Source organism: Gambusia affinis, linkage group LG21 (assembly GCF_019740435.1).
Source record: "Gambusia affinis linkage group LG21, SWU_Gaff_1.0, whole genome shotgun sequence".
Taxonomy (NCBI): domain Eukaryota; kingdom Metazoa; phylum Chordata; class Actinopteri; order Cyprinodontiformes; family Poeciliidae; genus Gambusia; species Gambusia affinis.
The window spans coordinates 22,388,242-22,408,481 of record NC_057888.1 but is presented as its reverse complement, the minus strand read 5'-3'; the positions used below and the strand labels follow the sequence as shown (position 1 = coordinate 22,408,481).

The 20,240-nt window shown below is 36.5% G+C and overlaps 1 protein-coding gene across 1 annotated transcript; it reads right to left on the bottom strand.

Annotated features, from left to right (window-relative positions):
• Positions 1-294: 294 nt before the first annotated feature.
• On the bottom strand, positions 295-13,316 carry vopp1 (VOPP1 WW domain binding protein). The gene is made up of 5 exons (XM_044104867.1): positions 13,148-13,316; positions 8,512-8,570; positions 5,984-6,061; positions 4,215-4,348; positions 295-791 (listed from the first exon to the last, which is right to left on the bottom strand). Exons 1-5 carry the CDS (start codon positions 13,199-13,201, stop codon positions 598-600), a joined length of 519 nt encoding a protein of 172 aa, XP_043960802.1. The 5' UTR covers positions 13,202-13,316; the 3' UTR covers positions 295-597.
• Between the last annotated feature and the right edge of the window lie 6,924 nt (positions 13,317-20,240).

The following is a 20,240-nucleotide window of genomic DNA, read 5'->3' as shown; positions in this document are numbered from 1 at the left end:
CCCCCTCCCCCTCACCTCAGGGGCTTGATAAGAGAACTCCAGCTTAAGTTGATGCTCAAGAGTGAAAATGAGTTCAACCACACCTTGAGCTGCACTTTTGTCACCACTAGGATGTCTTTAGGTGACACTTAATGTTAGTCACCAACTACCATATCAATTCATCACAGAACTGTGTAATGAACAAAGAAAATACATCTTATACTTATTGATAAAGAATCTCATGTTCCATTAAAATGCTGGGATACCTGTGCCATCCTTCCAGGGTTTTTTAAAATGTGTCTTGGTGGAGAGGGACCAGTTTCTACAACATTTTAATCCATAGTAACTTTCCATTACTTTCTCTGCCCAGACGCAGTGAGATGAGTTCCAGTCAGGTTGTGTGTTAACGTGAACTAGAACAGAACCAGAGTGAGTGGGTCTATTTTTGTGCTTATTTTCAACGACAGACCTGTGTTATTAACTCTTCACACACAGTTAGCATCAACCTGCAAACAGCAGACTTGTTCTCCTCAGCTTTAGCTGCACTTTGTCTCCATCACCCTTCTTCCCTTCTCACATTCCACCTGGTTAGCTCTTTGAAGACACTACTTCTTGTTGTCATTTTGGAGGATTTTTTTCATAAGGTGGTGGTGGGTGGTTGCAGTAGGATGGAGGTGGCGAGTAGGACCACATCATCATCTGGGTGGAGCCCGGATGTGAACGATACGCAGCCTTGGTCAATGTCATCCAAGGGTCACCTCCAGCCATCCCGTTCACCCCAAAGCTCTGTGTGCTGCCTGGCTGCTGGGAAACTGTAAACACACACACACACACACACACCCACACACACACACACGCACGCACGCACACACGCGCACACACACACCCACACACGCACACACAGAAGAACAAGAGTTTAGCTTCACACGACAAGACTGGACTGCAGTATTAGTGATCAGCTGCTGGAACTGAAGCAGCTTTGTGTCTATCAAGACTATGAATAGGATTTGTAAAGACTATAGCTAACTATTTACCAGGCCAAAGAGTGGCTGTTTTAACCTTTCAGTGGCTAATTAGACATATCTATCCCACGTTCACAGACTGATCAGATGTTTATGAGTCTAGTTTAGTGTTAAACATGATCATTATATTGGAGGCCTTCACATTCATGTTGATATTGAGGGTGAAAGGCTAAATTTAATTCTACCTTAGACTCAAATGGTTTTACTCAGAGGTCACAGCCCTATCCACTTTGTGACCTTGCTGACATTGTTAAACAATAACAGTATTCCCCTGTCTGATCTTTTATTAATAACCATTGAGTTTATTTTAACATAGCACTACAAACTTGAGAGAACATTGTAGTAGATATTTTAATCAGGTAATGGTCCTGCTAGTTTTAAAGAATCTGTTATGTGTTTAATTTCCTCAGAAACACAGAAAGGAAAGAGTTTAATCTCAAGTCCTTCTCAGATTGATCTTTCTCAAAGTGTTACTTCCTCACTGGGTGTGATGTTACGTAGTGAAAGCTTCTGCAATCACAACAGAGGCTCAGATGTCTGTGCTAAACATTTTGTATTCAGTTTTTATTGAATAAACAACAGACAACAAGCAATAACTAAAACAGCTGTTTGCAGCATGGCAACTGAAAACAACAGGAGGCAAGACAGGACAAAATAGAAAACCAGATCCTGTTAATCATTTTTCAAAATAAAACTCTTACCAGCTCAGCGTAAATGTGTTAGAATCAGTAGAAACCCACAAAAGAACATGTGGGAATGTTTTTAAAGTTTTTCAGCTTCTCCAATGTTATCAGTGATAAAAGTATCACTGATACTTTTCTCAAAGTGTTACTTCCTCCTCCTTACTTGACACAAAAAAGGAAAAGTCCTTTTTCGTGTCAACACACATCAATTTATTGATTTATTAAATTTTTTAAACAGGGAAAGATTAAAAGAAATCGGGCCTGGCTCAGCATGATGCCTTACAGCAGATTCCTGTACTGCAAAATGTAAAAAACACAGATATCAAACATCACGTCACGTTAAAAGACACAACAAACCAATTTACAGAATGGATTTAAGAATAGGCTGCACAGTGGTAGCACTTTTGCCTGAAACAGCAAGAAGGTCCTGGGTTCAATTCCTGACCCAGGATCTTTCTGCATGGAGTTTGCATGTTCTCCCTGTGCATGGTGGGTTCTCTCCGGGTTCTCTGGCTTCCTCCCACAGTCCAAAAACATGACTGTCAGGTTAATTGGTTTCTCTAAATTCTCCCTAGGTGTGAGTGTGTGTCCTGTCTGTTTCTGTGTTGCCCTGCGACTGGCGCAGGGCAGTCTGTCGCGAGACAGGGTGTCTCTCGCCCGGAACGTAGCTGGAGATCGGCACCAGCAACCCTCCCAACCCCAGGGTGAACAGAAAATGGATGGATGGATGGATGGATGGATGGATGGATTTAAGAATACTGGTGCATAGTGATGGGTAAATGAGGCGTCATGTATCGTTTCTACCCATAGCAAAACCGTATTGATACTATGTCAATACTGTGTCACTGAATACTGACACCTGCTGGACATTAAAAATCCCTACAGGCAACATAGTTGACAGACTGATTTGATGACCTAATCTAAACAATAAAATTTAAGTAATTGTATTTTATTGTATATTCTATATTGTATTATGTCATATCTTTAGTTAAATTCAAAATATATTTGATATTCTTCGATACAGTCAATAAATAATGTGAACATGTACCAAGTGATGAAAATGAAAGTGAACGTGTGTGGAATGAGGATGCTTGTGGACTTTTTTTTTTTTTTTTCACAAATTTTCATTCAAAACAATTACTTTTTCCAACATTTTGAACTTTTGCCTGTTCTGTTTTTTTGACACAGCTTCTCCTGCTGTAGAAAAAATATTATGTAAACAATACATCTCTATAAAATAATTTATAAAAAGCAACTGAGTAATTTGTAGAATGGCTGTATACCTGAGTTTATCCTGGGACTTCATTTTGATGCCTGGCACTATAATGGCTCAGCATTAAGGAGATGCATTTTTTAAATAAAACAGATTTTAGTTATATTGTACATTGTTCATATAAATTACTTTTTTTCTTTTATATTTATTTTGTACATAGATCTTTATGAATGTGTTTTGCTGGAAATGTCTTTTTTTATTTATTTATAGCGGGGTTGTCTTTATTTTCTTTTTTTTTGTCTAAAGATTTTTATTTATGGAGGGTAATTTAAGAATAAAATTATGAAATGTATAATTTAAAAAGACAAACATATGCAACACTTAGCCTCCAGAACACAATATGAAAGTAAACTAAGAGTCAATTTCAGCTGAATTTGGATTCAGATAGATCGAGTAGAACCTGAAAAGAACTGGATGAAACAACAACAAAGTGATAACCAATGCCTTGTTTTCTGACGTAAGAGCAAAAGGGTCCCAAACTACGAAACCTTTTGTTTGTCTTGAGGCTCCATAGTTGACGCTGTACCGTAAAAGATCAAGAATTATCTTGGCAAATTCATCCCGTTGACAGATTTGCTTCCTTGTAAACACAGTTTGGGGAGTCAGTGTCATTTCGAAACAGTTCCTCTTTCAGTCACGTGACTTGCTGAAAGCAATACGTGCACCGACACGGGTTTTGGTCTATGGGCTTGACACATGTTGCCGGACCCATCACTACTATAGCATATAACATGCTGCCCATGTTGAGATTGATTTTGTATGTTGTGTATCTTTCATGCTTTAGTACGCTTTTGCCTGAGACAAATGATCTCAGGCCATAACAGTTTTTCAAGGCCAGCAGTGAACGTGTCTGTCGGCACTGTTACCCAGATCACTTCCTAGATTGGGTTTGGCATCAGAGCAGAAAGAGCTGCATAACTTGCACCATAAAACACCTAAAAATACAATTTGAAACCAAAAATTAATTTTGAAAAGTTAAATAATCTAAAAAAGAAAAAAAACTTCAGATACTGGACAGCGAACAAGTTTAGCCTCCAAGAGGCAAAAAGTAGACAGTACAAAATTATTGAAAATATTATGGCATGAAGATATGTAACAGAAGATGTCAAATTTGATCTCATTTTGAAGTAAACATAATTTTTTTTTGGTGCAGCTTAGAAGGCTTGTACAATACTCCATAGCAGCAAAGTCTTTCTTATTGCTAATTCAATCAGCACATTTTATAAACAGTTTTGTTTTGGGAAGACCCTGCTTTACCTGGAGAGGTGACAGGTTGCCTGGTGAAGGACACATTGAAGGTTGGCTCATCTCTCAGAGGAGAAGGATACATCCTTCTGCGGATGAAGAAGCCAGCACCGCAGCAGAATAACACCCCCGTCATGAGCAAGATCCTGAGAGGAAAACACAACATGTTGTAATATATTAAAGTAAAGAAGCTGTTCTTCAAACAGATTGCTTCAGTCTCAAGTAGAGTGCCTCAATGTTACTTCTGGATCACAACATCCAAGTGCTAATCCCAAATTAGCACTGAAAGTCCAATACCATTATTAAAATACCTCTTCTGAGAGAGAAACCACACAATTTATTTACTGGAATTACAGCAAACACATAGTGACATGAAGTCCCTTCCTTTCCCAAGTGGGGATCGATTTATAATCTATTGCTTGAAGGTTAGTGTCACATGGGAGAATCACATTCTATCAAGGAATTGGGCGGTGGATTGGAAGACAACGTCCATCTGCAGCGCCACCATTTGCCTGCCTGGTGTGAAGACAATAGAACAACATCAAACGTTTTATGTCTCCTGGAGCTAACCATTAAACATGAAAGCTTATAGTTAGACTGACTTAGGTTATCCTGAGCTACCTCTACAGTCATGCTGCAGTTGACTGATGACAACCTGAGCATTTTTTCTCTCTTTACTTCTTTATTGTCATCCAGGAGGAGAGTTTGCTGGAAGTCAAAGGTTCCTAATTCTGATGGGGTTCCTTAGATAGTTTTAAACTACTTTGAATAATTAACTGACCTTAACACACTACTCAATTGGAAAGTATGTGTGACTATTAGCAAGTGTTAAAAGACGTGTTTTTGTAAAGTCAACATTTGTTGTGAAATAACACTCTAGAAACAAACTGAGTTGATTGAATCCATTTGTTGGTTCCTCCTATCAGCCGTTGTGAAGACATAGAGCTCCTTGTCTTGGCCATCTGTTCTTGATGAACATCAAGAGATGTTATGGCTAACGGCCATAACATCTGTCTCAGAAGACAGAAGCTGAGATTCAGCATTGCTTCATGTTATCTGGCTGAGGCCTGTTGTTTGGAGCAAAAGATGTTTGAAGTCCAGATGTATTCAGACTAAATCCATCTGCCTTGAAGATATGTTGACATTCCTAGAAAACTCTAAAGTTGTTGATAAAGTCCAGTCTGGCAGTGCATGCTTTTTAAAGCCATTTATTTATTATTAGCAGCCTACTATACGGATTCTCTCCATGTCAGACAGCAGTCATTGATAAACATCCCGATTTTGACTGAATAAAATCATCTTTCTAAATTTCTGATTGTTTCAGGGGTCTGTCTGGGGGTCTGTCTGTCAGTCCCTTCATTTACTTGAATCAGTGGTAAGGTTGTTTCATTGCAATGTCCAGTCTCCACATTTATTCCAAGTTGATAGATCTTTATTTTCATCACGGCTCTAAATTTGTAGATCAGAAAATAATAAAACAATCCACAGAGTCTTTCAATTTAAGAGTAACTCTGCTGTGAAGGTAGGCAACAGTCAACAAAGCAGGGTTTATCAATAACTACTAAAAAGCAAAAAATACCAAAAGTTAAAATTAATACAAGAGAAAGTTAAGCTGCTCGTCCTGCTTCAGAGAGTCTGCTAGGCTAAAGGCTCATGGCTGTAGTGGATCTTGAACAAATAACACCAGGCATTTTACTGAGACTTTAAAAATTTGCTAGCTTAATATCTTAAGATAATATGTTATTTTAGGCGTAAAGCAGAAGTAGATTAGGGGAACTCACCAGAAATACCATAATCTCTGAATGGACAAGGCTCTGACACAGCAGCGAGTTCCACAGCAGTCCTCATAGGAGCGACATCTGCAACAAAACAGACAAACAGAAGAAGAAGAACATGCTAAAGGGCAATACAAAGTCTGGTCTGTTATGTTCATTCTAATTAGATTCAATTCCAAAATAATGTATTAATCACAAAGAGAAATTAAATCAATCAGTCAAGTTCATTTATACAGCACATTTCAGCAACAAGGCAGTTCAAAGTGCTTTACATTATAAAAACACAAAAATACTAAATCACCATGCAGTCAATAATTGAGAAAACCAAAAACAAATATAACATTTCGATGAGTGTCACCATCAAAATCATCAATTGGTCAGTGTTGCATTTAATATGTTTCAAAAGCAACGGAAACGTGGATTTTTAGTCTAGATTTAAATGAACTCAGTGTTATGGCTGTTTTGCAATTTTATGGAAGTTTGTTCCAGATTTGTGGTGCATAAAAACTGAAAGCTGTTACTTCATGTTTTGGTTTTAGTTCTGCAGGCCGTGTCAGATTGGAGTTCAGGTGGAACTGTCAGAAGAGGGATTGTGAGCCTATTACCTGTTAATTAAATTTTTTACGGTGTTTTGATTGCTAAAAACAGTAGAACTTGTATCTTTATGTATGTTTAAGATGTTTAAGCCATTTTAGAATTAAAAATACTAAATTAGATCTATCATTGCAGTGACTGATCAATAGACAAAGAATCAACTGTCCAAAAGGATATTGATTTCTGATTCAGCAAAATTTAATCAAACATTATCTCAAATGAATGTTTTGTTTCACCTCTGTTTTGAATTGGAAACCGATTGAAACACAAACCAGATGTCTGAATACATCTAAACTAATCAATAAAAATATGGAGTTCATTTGGCCCCACCGATACAAGCCTTGATGTTTAAGCATACATATTTATACTGGACTGTGATATTACTACATGCGATCCTATGAGTCATTTCTTTACATGGCAGAATGAGAGCCCACAGTGTTTCTGGTTCATCTCATCTAAATTAGTGTAAATGTTAGTTTCGTTTACAGATGCTTCCTAAATAAATTTGATTTCTCGACATTCACAGTTTATATTAAACTGTGACATTTCATGAGATCCAATCAATTAATTTATTTTAGGAGCTTTATTACTAAGTGAAGCACATTTACTACAAACAGATGGATGTTTGAAGGCCTCAATATTTTTTGTTAATTATGACAATTTTCCACTTATAGATAATGAAAGCATCACATTCAAAAATAGAATTTGACAATTCTTAAAACATAATGTGTTTTGAAGAATGTGGGCTTAATGAAAGGAATGTTAATACCTGCTTAAAGCTTAAACCATACTTTTAATCTGACAAGTGGCACAAATATTCTTGTTTATTGAACATGACTATTATTGTTTTTATTTACTGTTTACTGTTAGTAGTTTAGTTTTCATCATTCTTGCATGTTTTTCTCTCTGGTTTAGTTTAGTTACTAGCTTAGTGAGTTTGTTGATAAAAGTATTTAACTGTCAGGTTGAATTATTTTGTTATTAAACCCTTATATGTTGGTGAGAAGTTGATAAGAAAACTGCAGGGGTCCTGATATGTGCTTGTTTGCTGACATGTTGCCAAGGTCTACAATTGTCGATGACTTGCAAAGTTATCCTGAGGCACCCAGATGTGATTTCATGGCTCATCCAGATAAAGTCAGCAGTGTGAAGGCTTCTCTTCATGCCTTGGTTTCTGTTTCCTCCATCTAAAAGCAGGTTAACATTAGCTCTGCTTAAGATGCCATTTTGTGAGTAAAACACTTCCTGTCTGCCTTTTTGCTACTCCAAATTTTTACAATATCATTGGAGGAACTGATAAATAGATTCAAAATTGATTTTTCAAACTTTATTGGTGTCTATGTACAAGTACATTATATGTACACATCTAAAATTCCATCTTATTCATCTTATGAAATGCACACATTTTTGGAGAAGCTTTTTTGGTAACACTGCATTACTGATTAAACTTTAACTTTAATAACATAAAGCTACATAATTTTTTAAGTTTAATCAGTAATACTTTTATGACAAATTTATGTCAGATCATGATTTCCTGGTTAATGTCAAGTTGTCATAACAAAGACATTCTGAGTAATGTCAACTTTGTATTAAAAGTGTCATGATTTACCGAATGACACTTTATGACAACAGTCATAAATATTCATGAAGACTTACTCTTGTTCATGACAGGTGTTATGTCATGTTTATGATGGTGTCATTCACAACCCATCAAATAAAGAGTTACCACTTTTTTCTGGGTTGTCAGAAGTCCACCATAATAAAGAGACTATGTGTCTCAGACACACTGTGTGTGAAAATAATCAATAAAAAAGTTTGCCTGTACTTTTTCATTTAAAAAAAATAATGAAATAACTTTCCAAGTAATTATATATTTTTTTATGTGACAATATGCAGATAATTGTGAAGGTTAAAAACTGAGTTAATTGAATTGGACTTACACAAAATATGCAGGATATCGTTCCTCAAAATACCAGCAAAACTTCTTGGCTTCAACAAACTGTAAAAGAAAATAAGGTTATAATTAGGGTAACGTTGACTAATGTGAATATTAAAAATTGACTACATAAACAAAAGCTTCCAGATCAAACCTGCTTGAGAAAAGCAGCAGAACTGCTGCCTGACTAATGGTGAATAAAGAAAACTCCAAAAATTGTTAGACTTCTGAGTATTATCAGGACAGAGAAAGTAAGATAAAAGATATCATATGAGAGATGTGAAATTTTAGAACAAAGAATTACATTACATTAGTTTTCACAGCTCTACATGTCACCAGGTGACTGAAACCATCCAGTCACTGAACAGATGATTAAATCCGTGGATGTGCCAAAACTTTCTCCAGCTGAACAGGAACAAAATTGAAGTTATCTCTGGACATAAAGGAGAACAATCTACAGGGTTGGCCATACGTTTTCATACATAGGAGAATGTAAAATGTATATTTCTTTTATAATTCAGATACCCAAGAAGATGCATTTGACAAAAAAGCAAAGAATTGAAATTATACTGATGGCTGGATCAGGAAGCAGAAAACTTTAATAGAAAACATGGAACAAGCATCACACACTGTGGAAAAACTTATTTGCAAGTTTCAGAAAACTGGAAATGTTGCAATGGGCTGCACAGTGGCGCAGTTGCCTTGCAGCAAGAAGGTCCTGGGTTCAATCCCCGGCCCGGGGTCTTTCTGCATGTGTGGGTTCGCTCCGGGTTCTCCGGCTTCCTCCAACAGTCCAAAAACATGACTGTCAGGTTAATTGGTCTCTCTAAATTCTCCCTAGTTGTGAGTGTGTGTGTAAGTGTTTGTGTATCTTGTATGTCTCTGCCCTGCGACAGACTGGCAACCTGTCCAGGGTGTACCCCGCCTCTCGCCTGGAATGTAGCTGGACAGGCACCAGCAACCCTCCCGACCCCATTAGGGACAAGGGTGAACAGAAAATGGATGGATGGATGGATGGATGGATGGATGGATGGATGGATGGATGGATGGATGGATGGATGGATGGATGGATGGATGGATGGATGGATGGATGGATGGATGGATGGATAGAAATGTTGCAGATCAACCATGAGGTGGTCCAAAACGTGCAGCAATTACACAGAGTAAAAATAAAAATGGTTGTCCAATATAAAATGTTTATCTTTTCTATGTATGAAAACATACATGTGAATACTTATCCATTTCAGTTTTTAATTAAAAATGTTCTCACTTCACAGACCAAACCTTTATGCAGATGTATGATGTGTAATGTAGATTAAAACCTTTTGCATACAGGTTGAAACGTAAGAAAGTAGTAAAAATGTAAAGAGGGGTGAATACTTTCCTAAGCCACTGTGAGTATGTGTGTCATGCCTGGATGGGTGAATCCCAGATACATCAATATCCTGACAGCATATCAGATTTACAATCTGTATCTGCTGATAAAACTGGGGATAAGCACTATTCGCTTTCTATCCCAAGTAATAAAAAATTAATCCTTAAATAATATACTTTTGACCCATTTTTGTTTTGATTTGCCTTTTGGCTACCTCAGCTGGCATGATGTTTTGTAGACTGCACTATTTGAGCTGCAGGAAACTGTTACTGCAGCTCCCACACTGTAAAAAATGAATTTAGGGGGTTATCAGATTAACAAAAGAATATCATGTACTTTTAAGTTGGATCAACTTAATAATTATTGTGAAGGTATCACTGTAACATAAGTTGGTTTCTCCAGTGTGCTGTGATGGCGCAGGGGTTTAGCACACTGCACATTTGGAGGCCTTAGTCCTCGACGCAGATGTTACTGGTTTGACTCCTGGTCCTGGCGACCTTTGCCATATCCTCACCCTGTCTGCCTACTGTCTCAAAAAAATATGAGCCATGAGTGCTGCAAAAACTCTTCGGAGAAAAAAAAAAAGTTGGTTTTAACTAAATTGCCATTAATCTTAGTCAAGTAAATTATTTGGTCCAAAGCGTTGCAAATTAGTTGGGCTGGCTCTTTTAAATTACATTGGGTCCAACTATAGTAAATGAGTTGAATCAACCTTAATAAATTAAGTTGAGCCAACACGTTTGCTTTAAATTGGAATAACCATAATAGTTCAACCATAAAAGTTCAGCCAAAACTTAATTGAATAACCATAATATATTAAGTAGAGCCAACACGTTTGATTTAGAATTCACCATAGAATAACTATAGTAACATAAGTTGAGCCAACACAATTGCTTTACATTGGAATAACCTTAATAAATTAAGTTGACCTAACACATTTGCTTTAAATAGGAGTAACAGAATTACATGGTGCTGAAATAAAGCAAAGTAATCAGGTGGAAAACCTTTCCATGATTTTTTTATGTTCATCAAAAGAGGTATTTTTTCAGTGCATATAGGACAGAAGCTGCCACTACACAATCAGAGCCTTAATTTTCCTGTTATTCCATAAAGCGAGATCAGCTGTTGGCTGGGAGACATCTGGGACATCAAGAGCTCAAACATGTACAATGAACTGCAGCAGTGTGCCATGATCTGGATGAATTTTGACTTTGAAGTTGCATGGATTCATAGGAAGAGAGAATGTCAAATATTCAAATCTCAATTTCTGCAATTTATGTTACATTTATATAATCCTGCAAATAGAGCATCTAGTTATTACCAGGTTATAATTGTGTCATGCAGCCCTTAGAACTTGATATGGTAAAGATAAGTGGTAACAATGACTACTTTCAATCACTAACTACACACATTTGCTTGATTTGAACATTCTCTTTCACTCCAACACTCTCTGATCTCCCATCCCTCTTCTTCTTCCTCTCCTTCCTGGAGGAGAGGAGGATGTCTCCTCACCACTCATGATGCCTTGGACGTCAAAAAGCAGGATACACACAGCGATCATCATTTCATAAACTTGGTGTATTTGGACTGAAGTAAACAGGAAATGGGAAATGGACGAAGCGGGGAAGACACCCGATACTCTCAGTGAGAATGGATCAGTCAATGATCTCTGTTGTTGACCTTTCACACTGTGGAAAGGCGTTAACATAACAATTAACCAATCTTTGACATGGATTATACCCACAGTAATTTACTCATGCTCTAACAGGGCAGACTACAGAAATTGTAATTTTGAAAACCAAATTGAATTGTAGACTAGTAAAAAAAACATCTATAAATTTATGATTTTCATGTTTGTCTCATTATACTGTGGCCCTGAAGGCCAAAAAAAGCAAAAGAAAAAGCTCAGTGTTCTATGCGTTCACAAACTAAACATTAGTATTACACTTTATTGATACAGAGTAAAAAAAAAAATATTGTTATAAAGTTTCTGATTTCAGAGCATGAAGCTCATTATATAGATTTATCATGGTAAAATCTTTCAAGCTTTTATTTCTTGTGACTGTGATGATTATGTCTTACAGATAATGAAAACCTCAAATTCAGCATCTCAGAAAATGTGAATACTGTGATAAAGTTAAAGTAGGAAAATCATGGTGTCACCATCTAGACACACAGGAGGCCAATGCAACAGAAGCTGCTTGTTTTGTTGTTCTCTGTCTTCTTTCACAAACAGAAAAAGTCTTACACTGCAAACTTATTTTAGATCTTATACTTAGTGATATAAACTCAGAATGACATGTCACATGGAATAGGAAATAATATTAAAAAGTTTAAAATCTTAGATCACCTCAGAAGACTTCAATCAGAGATCATCTCACTTCAAGAGTCACCACATATCTGAATACATAGAACATTAGGCAGCCTGACCAGGTTGCATAATATACATATTACATAATATACAACTAAAAACTGAAATTTAAATATTCACTAGAAAGAAAGATGACATGATGACATAATGTGACAGCACAGCAAGTTGTCAGTGAGATACTGAGCTGGTCTGCTTGGTGAGACTTTTATTCATTTTTGATGAACTGAGTTTTAAATTGAGAAGACTGGTTGCAATAGCTGTTTTTACTTTAAGTTTTAGTAAGAGGCATAATACTGGTGATGAGTACAGTTACATAGTATAATAATTCCAAATTCCAATTCCAGCTAATTTTTTATTTTTTTTTAAGAAATACATCACAAAAAAACCAAACAAACAAACAAACAAAAAAACATATCTACTGATTGTTTGATAAAGATCCATCAGAAGAAAATAGATGGATAATTCATTTTCTCCGCCTGTGATGGTCAGAACAGCCTATTGCTGCCGGCCAGCTCAGCTCTGGAAGCCGCTGCTTCGGCTGTAGATTAACAACTGTTCAGCGGTTCAAGCTTTGGGATTTCGCTCTTGGTTCTTTGTCTAATCAGCTGCGTGCTGAACTTGGCAGACAGTTCAAGTTCAGTGATGCTCATAGTGATGCTCAAGGCTTTCCTGTAGCCTACTATCTGTCCGATTTCTGCCCAGAGAATAAATGTGTCATGGTAACAGTTTTAAGTAGAATTTGACAAACAGCCATGGAAATACTCTAAAGCCACCACCAAGAGCTCCATCACAGGCGGAGCAAAGCCGAAGCTCAGTCACAACAACCAGCACATTGCCCCCCTGACAGCCAACTGGAGCCACACACACGTCGGTACAATGGCAGACAGCACTCACCTCGACTAACAGCCACAATGTCACGGTAACACCGCCGGCAAGAGGGCTCCTCATGTCTACGCCGCTAACGGAGGCAACAGCTGCAGCAGACGCCCTGAACGCAGAAAACTGAGATGAAGCGCTCCTTTGTCAATGAGTCAGTTTCATCCTCCTGGCTTCCGCAGCCCGAGACACGGAGACACCGAATGACGCGCAGGACTGAGTGGAAAGAAGCAAGTCTATCTATCTATCTATCTATCTATCTATCTATCTATCTATCTATCTATCTATCTATCTATCTATCTATCTATCTATCTATCTATCTATCTATCTATCTATCTATCTATCTATCTATCTATCTATCTATCTATCTATCTATCTATCTATCTATCTATCTATCTATCTATCTATCTATCTATCTATCTATCTATCTATCTATCTATCTACATTGTAAAATGAATTTTGGTGGTTATCAGATTAACAAAAGAATATCATGTACATTTAACTAAATAATTTTATGTTTCAAACAAAAACGTGATACAATCATGTTGGATAAACAAAAAATTCAACAACTTCACGTTTATGAAATTTAATCATGTTGAGGTAACATGATTCATTATAGTCAGACTGATATAGTGCTGAATCCAAGTGATCACGGGACATCCCGCGAGTTCATGCGAGACAATCGTTTTTATCTCAACTTGAATAACGTATTCAAGTTGAGATAACGTGATTAAATTTAGTCAGATTCATTTCCCTCCGAAGATGATCTAGTGAAATCAGGGGATCACGAGAGATTATGAGACATAACTGTTATGCTCCTGGGAAGAATTCAGAGTGGTTTTAGTTACACATTAAATTATAGATATGTGTTTTTCTCTGCAGGGCACTATTGGCATTAATCTTGGTGAAGTAAATTATTTGGTCCAAAGTGTTGCAAATTAGTTGGGCTGGCTCTTTTAAATTACATTGGGTCCAACTATAGTAAATGAGTTGAATCAACCTTAATAAATTATATTGAGCCAACACATTTGCTTTAAATTGGAATAACCATAATATATTAAGTTCAGCCAAAACTTAATAGAATAATCGTAATAAAATACGTTGAGCCAACTCATTTTATTTAAATTAGAATAACCATAATATATTAAGTTGAGCCAACACGTTTGATTTAGAATCAACCATAGAATAACTATAATAACATAAGTTGAGCCAACCCATGTTATTTAAATTAGAATAACCATAAATATATTAAGTTGTATCTATCTATCCACCCATCCATCCATCCATAACAAAAGCAATCCATCTAAAATAAAAAAAAAGCTGTGTCTAAGAATATATTTTCAAATCTATTAAACCATATCATACAAATTTTATTTATGAAGCACATTATACACCAACACATTGAAGAAAATACCTCTTTGGATGAACATAAAAAAATCATGGAAAGGTTTTCCACCTGATTACTTTGCTTTATTTCAGCACCATGTAATTCTGTTACTCCTATTTAAAGTAAATATGTTAGGTCAACTTAATTTATTAAGGTTATTCCAATGCAGAGCAATTGTGTTGGCTCAACGTATGTTATTATAGTTATTGTATGGTTGATTCTAAATCAAAGTGTTGGCTCAACTTATTTTATTACGGTTATTCTATTAAGTTTTGGCTGAACTTAATATATTATGGTTATGCCAATTTAAAGCAAATGTGTTGGCTCAATATAATTTATTAAGGTTGATTCAACTCATTTACTATAGTTGGACCCAATGCAATTTAAAAGAGCCAGCCCAACTAATTTGCAACGCTTTGGACCAAATAATTTACTTGACCAATATTAATGGCAATTTAGTTTAAAAGAACTTTTTTTTTTCTATAAAGAGTTTTTGCAGCACTAGTGTCTCACATTTTTTTAAGACAGTAGGCAGACAGGGTGAGGACATGCGGCAAAGGTCACCAGGACCAAGAGTCAAACCAGCAACGAGTGCGTCAAGGTCTAAGGCCTCTAAACATGCAGTGTGCTAAACCCCTGCGCCACTACAGCACACTGGAGAAAACAACTTATGTTACAGTGATACCTTCACATTAATTATTAAGTTGATCCAACTCATGACAATTAAGTTTGTTCAACAGACATGCTTCATGCTGAAAGAAAGCTATTTAATCGTGTGAAAATCCTTTCCATGATTTAATTATGTTAATTCAAAGACTTTTCTTAAAAAAAACTCTTTTCTTTTTAAAGAAAGACTTTTTTTTACAGTTCTTAAATGCTGAAAGAAATGTAAGAACTGTTTCAATGCAGTTCTTAAAACAAATATCTATAGTTTAATGTGTAACTAAAACCACTCTGAAGTCTTACCAGACGCAAAACAGTTTTGTCTCATAATCTCTCGTGATCCCCTGATCTCGCTAGACCCTCTTTGGAGGGAAATGAATCTGACTAAATTGAATGACGTTATTCAATGAATTGAATGACAAAAACGATTGTCTCGCGTGAACTCCCATGATGTCCCGTAATCTCACTCGGCTTCAGCACTTTATCAGTCTGACTATAATGAATCACGTTATTTCAACATGATTAAATTTCATAAACATGAAGTTGTTGAAATTTTTATTTATCCAACATGATTGTATCACGTTTTTGTTTGAAACAAAATTATGTAGTTAAAAGTACATGATATTCTTTTGTTAATCTGATAACCCCCTAAATTCATTTTTTACAGTGCAGGATTAAATTTATAATTTAAGTTTATTTTCCTATAAATTTGTGTAATTAATCCACAGTTATATAAATTACATCAAATGATGTTGCTTCCTGTTATTAAGATAGCAAGCACACATAGGAGTGTCTGCATTTATCTGTGAAATTATTCAAACATAGTGTATTTTTTAAATCTAATTTTCATAATATGACAAGAAAAGTAGGAGTGGAACTCAACATTATGTCACATTTCTGACAACGGAAAATGATTTGGATGGAGTCAACAGCCAGAGAAAAGAAAAGGAGGAAGAGGAGGCTGTTAGAGGAGTTAGGAGACAAAACAGGAGAGCCAGAGGAGGTTGAGATCATATATTACTGTGACATCAGGATTTGGTTTATAACACACAGCAGGATGCAGTTACCAATCAGCCTGGTCTAAGTTTGAGAGAGTCTGGCTTTTGGATGTAATTCATGCCTTTTTTCAGTTTGTATGAATTATTTTGAGAAAAGCACTTACTGTTTTGCAAATGTAGAGAATGATTTGAGAAATGCACCAAACTGACTGAGAAAAACTTAACAGCACCTTTACAATCATGATCGCTGTGCAACCAACATACAATAAATACTATGAAGATTACAATGTACATCGGTGTAATCCACTGTTGGGTTAAATCTAAAAAGAATTAACCCAACAGTAATCTTTATGGACTGTGGAGGAAGCTGGAGTATCTGGAGAAAACTCATGCATAAAGGGGAGAACATGCAAACAGAAAGCCCCCAGGCCGGAAATCAAACCCACAACTTTCTCACTACAAGGCAGCAGTGGTACTTTTCCACTGGGTGGAAACTTGAACAAACCCGAGACAACAAAAAAAATCTATACCTGGCATCCACATTCATTAGTCTGACAAACAACTGATCATCAAAATCCTCATATCGTTTTCATCATTAGAGCTTTTATACCCATCAGCAGTAACAGCTTATCCTTCCAGAGCCTGGTTTTAAAATGCTCCTTAAATAAAACGGCATTAACTAGCCACATAAAATGCTGAGATGATCACTGGTTCATGGAAAAGCTTCTCAACTCTAGAGAATGTCTTTCTGTATGTTGCTTCTGCCTCTTAGTGCTAATTTGAAGTAATTTCAAATAAATAGGAATAACAAACCAGAAATTGAGGAATTTATCTTCCAGCTAATCATTTCTAAAGAAGATCTAATGAACCCAGTGAATTCCTCTATCCATCTCCTCTGAACTGCAACATGCTCACACTGCCATTTGTTCTTCTGTTTGCCTGCTCTGATGTTCATAGATATACACAACTCTTGACAATTTGGAAATATTTATTCCCAATACATAACATTTCTACTACAAATATGTTCCCATAGTAATAAATCTTGGAACACAGATTTAAAGTTCTTCTATGGAGCTAAAACAGTCTCATAATTCACATATGCATAGGGCAAGATCCACACTTGTATTTTTAATGCAAACACAAATATCTCATGATTTCCAAGCTGCTTCTGGCCTAAATTTGCATTGCATTTGTGTGTGAATGTTGAGACTCTCCTGACGTCTCAGAGAAACAGCAGCACATGGTCATGTGGAGTTGGCACAAATAAATAATGAATAAAAACATTAAACTTGAGTGTTTGTAGAGACTCATCTAAATTCTAATTCACTAGCAAGCATGTACCGACTGACAGATGAAATCAGAAAACAGCAGAAAGGTAAACAGGTCAGCAGAAGTCTTCTTCAGTTAAACTTGTCTTCTGCCTTGTGGCTAATTAAAGCAATGGATATAAAACCAAGAACCAAAACACATTTGTTGGCTTAAAGATACAAGCGTATATTAGGGCCATTATAGATAATTATAAATTTTTTTGACTTTATGAGCTCAGAAAATTTCCAAGTTTTTTCTAGAAAATTTCAAAGATTAATTTCTGAGTTTGAGTTTTTTTCTTGCATATTTACTCCTTCATCTACATCAACCCTAATGAAGATACATAAAGATGTGCAATGCAGAACATTTCAGACAACACTCAGCTGCTTGAGTTCCTAAAGCTTCATGGGGTCCATCCAAAGCTGGATACACCAACACCCTGCTGACCCTTTCTGGGACTCATTAGTGTGTTTGTACCTGCTGCTAGGTGATATAGCTACAAGCTAACAGTTGGGGCTCTTCCAGCCAGTTTAACTCATTCATGGGCAGACATTTTGAGACCATGATGGGTGAGCTCAACAGCAGCCAGAGAGGCAGAAGACTCTCTGGCGCTGCCTGCATGACTGAATCTCCCTCTGTTAAAATATCTAAATTTTACATCTTATGGCTGAATTTGTGGTTGCTTTTAGTTCTTATTTTACTCCACTGTTTAAAGTAACAGATGCTTCCAGCATGTTACCAATATGTCCTTTAACATCACTTCCCAACCTGCTGTTGGGAAGTGATATTTTATTCATAAATAATGAATAAAAACATTAAACCCAAATATTCTACATTTCATTTGAAATTCTTCCAACCATTGTTCTGAATTCTCTGCAGTCTGTCCAAACGGTCACTGAATTGTACTTGAAGTGGCTGTTAGTTCGAGGCCTTTGTCTCTCATAACAACCCACAGAGTAGGGGTCACCAACGGGGACTGACAAGGTCCCCTCGGGCAACCGGGTGCCCGCGGGACAAAAAAATAGCCATTGTCATTAGGGAGCACTGCCAAAAAATTATTTAATTTAATCTTTTTACATTGAAGTAATAACATTTGTTTATATTTAGAGTTTTAAAAAGGAAATGCTATGAACCTTTAAAATAAATTGCTTTATGTATAAAACTCTTTCCTACGGTTAAAGTTCAGAACTGCGCAGATGTCTGAAGGATTTTATCAACTCTACTGGAGTTGATATAAGATCAATTGTAGAAGTAATTGTATAAGCTTTTCCTTCTATAAAAGAGAAACCTCGGTGACCTCGACAATTGTTGAGGTCACCAAGATGATGGTGACCTCGTGTTGGAGGTCACCATCCAAGGAGAATATATTTTGCTGATAGAACAGAACATCCATGCCCGGCTAACGTTTGAACTTAGAACATGCTCACTGTATGATCTAGTATTTTCAAACACTAGGCTTCCAGAGGACCAGAATATTGCCATTAAAAAAATACTGCTTCAATGCTTTATTCTTTAAACCAGTTGAGTATTGTTCTAGCTACACTAGAACAGTCCAGACCAATCCAGTCGGGATGTCTTCAAACATTTTTGTGACATCATCTGTTTTAAATGTGCGCCATGTCATGTGTACGTAGGCCTGTCGTGATAAACAATAAATCAATTAATTGTACATAAATTAAAACTATCGACGTCATTTTAATTATCGCCTTCATCGTCTCTCCCAGCCTTTTTCTGCTTCTGTTGATGACACTCAATGAAAAAAGGCTCAAGTCCGCTGCTCTCCACTGACCCTCCCATCCTCATTTCTTTAGTGTAATGCCCAGCGCACAATACACCATCTTAGAGCTGTTGGCCGATTATCGGCTCATTTTCAAAACCTGAGAGATCACACATTAGCCGACAGAAATCCTAGGTATAACGGTTCGATCCGGTTTGATCGTGCAGTGTGGTGTCCAACAATGGGCACAAAATAATGGCTACAAGTCCAGATAACTCATTTTAAAACCAGGCATTAATCAGTGCTTTACTACAATCTACCTGCAATGCATGTGGCTCTAGTGTCAGCGTAACGTTCTGACTGAATGAAAATCATTAGAACCTATTTATGTCACATTAAAGAAGAACAACTGAAAAGTTACCGGGTTCATCAACTGCGTAGCCCCTTGTCATTTCTGTATTCTTTGCACAAAATGTTTTATAAACATTAATGTTGTTTCCACATATCATCTCCAATGTCCACTGGACTTCAGGTTGCTGTGTCAGCTGTTTGGGATTCCCATCTAATATTTACCCTCAGAAAGCATGGAGGAGAATCCACGCTTTCTCATTGCAGTCAGGTTGTGTCCCATCAATACTTAAACATGCTGTGGTTAAACCCCATCTTAAAAAACCTAATCTAGACTCAAGTTGCTAGCAATTTTAGGCCCATTTCAAAACTCCCTTTTTTATCTAAGGTCCTTGAAAAATTTGTTTATATTCAGCTTGAAATGTTTTTAAAAGTCAATAATATAACTGAGAAATTTCAGTCTGGGTTTAAAGCTGCTCATAACACTGAAATAGCTTTTCTTCGAGTGTATAATAATCTTCTTTTAACAGTTGATTCAGGCAATGTCGCAGTTTTATTACTTTTAGATCTGAGCGCAGCATTTGACACTGTAGATCATCAGATTCTCTTACATAGATTAAAACATTGTGTTGGACTGAGAGGCCCGGTATTTTAAATGGTTTAAGTCTTATTTAGAAAACAGAACTTTCT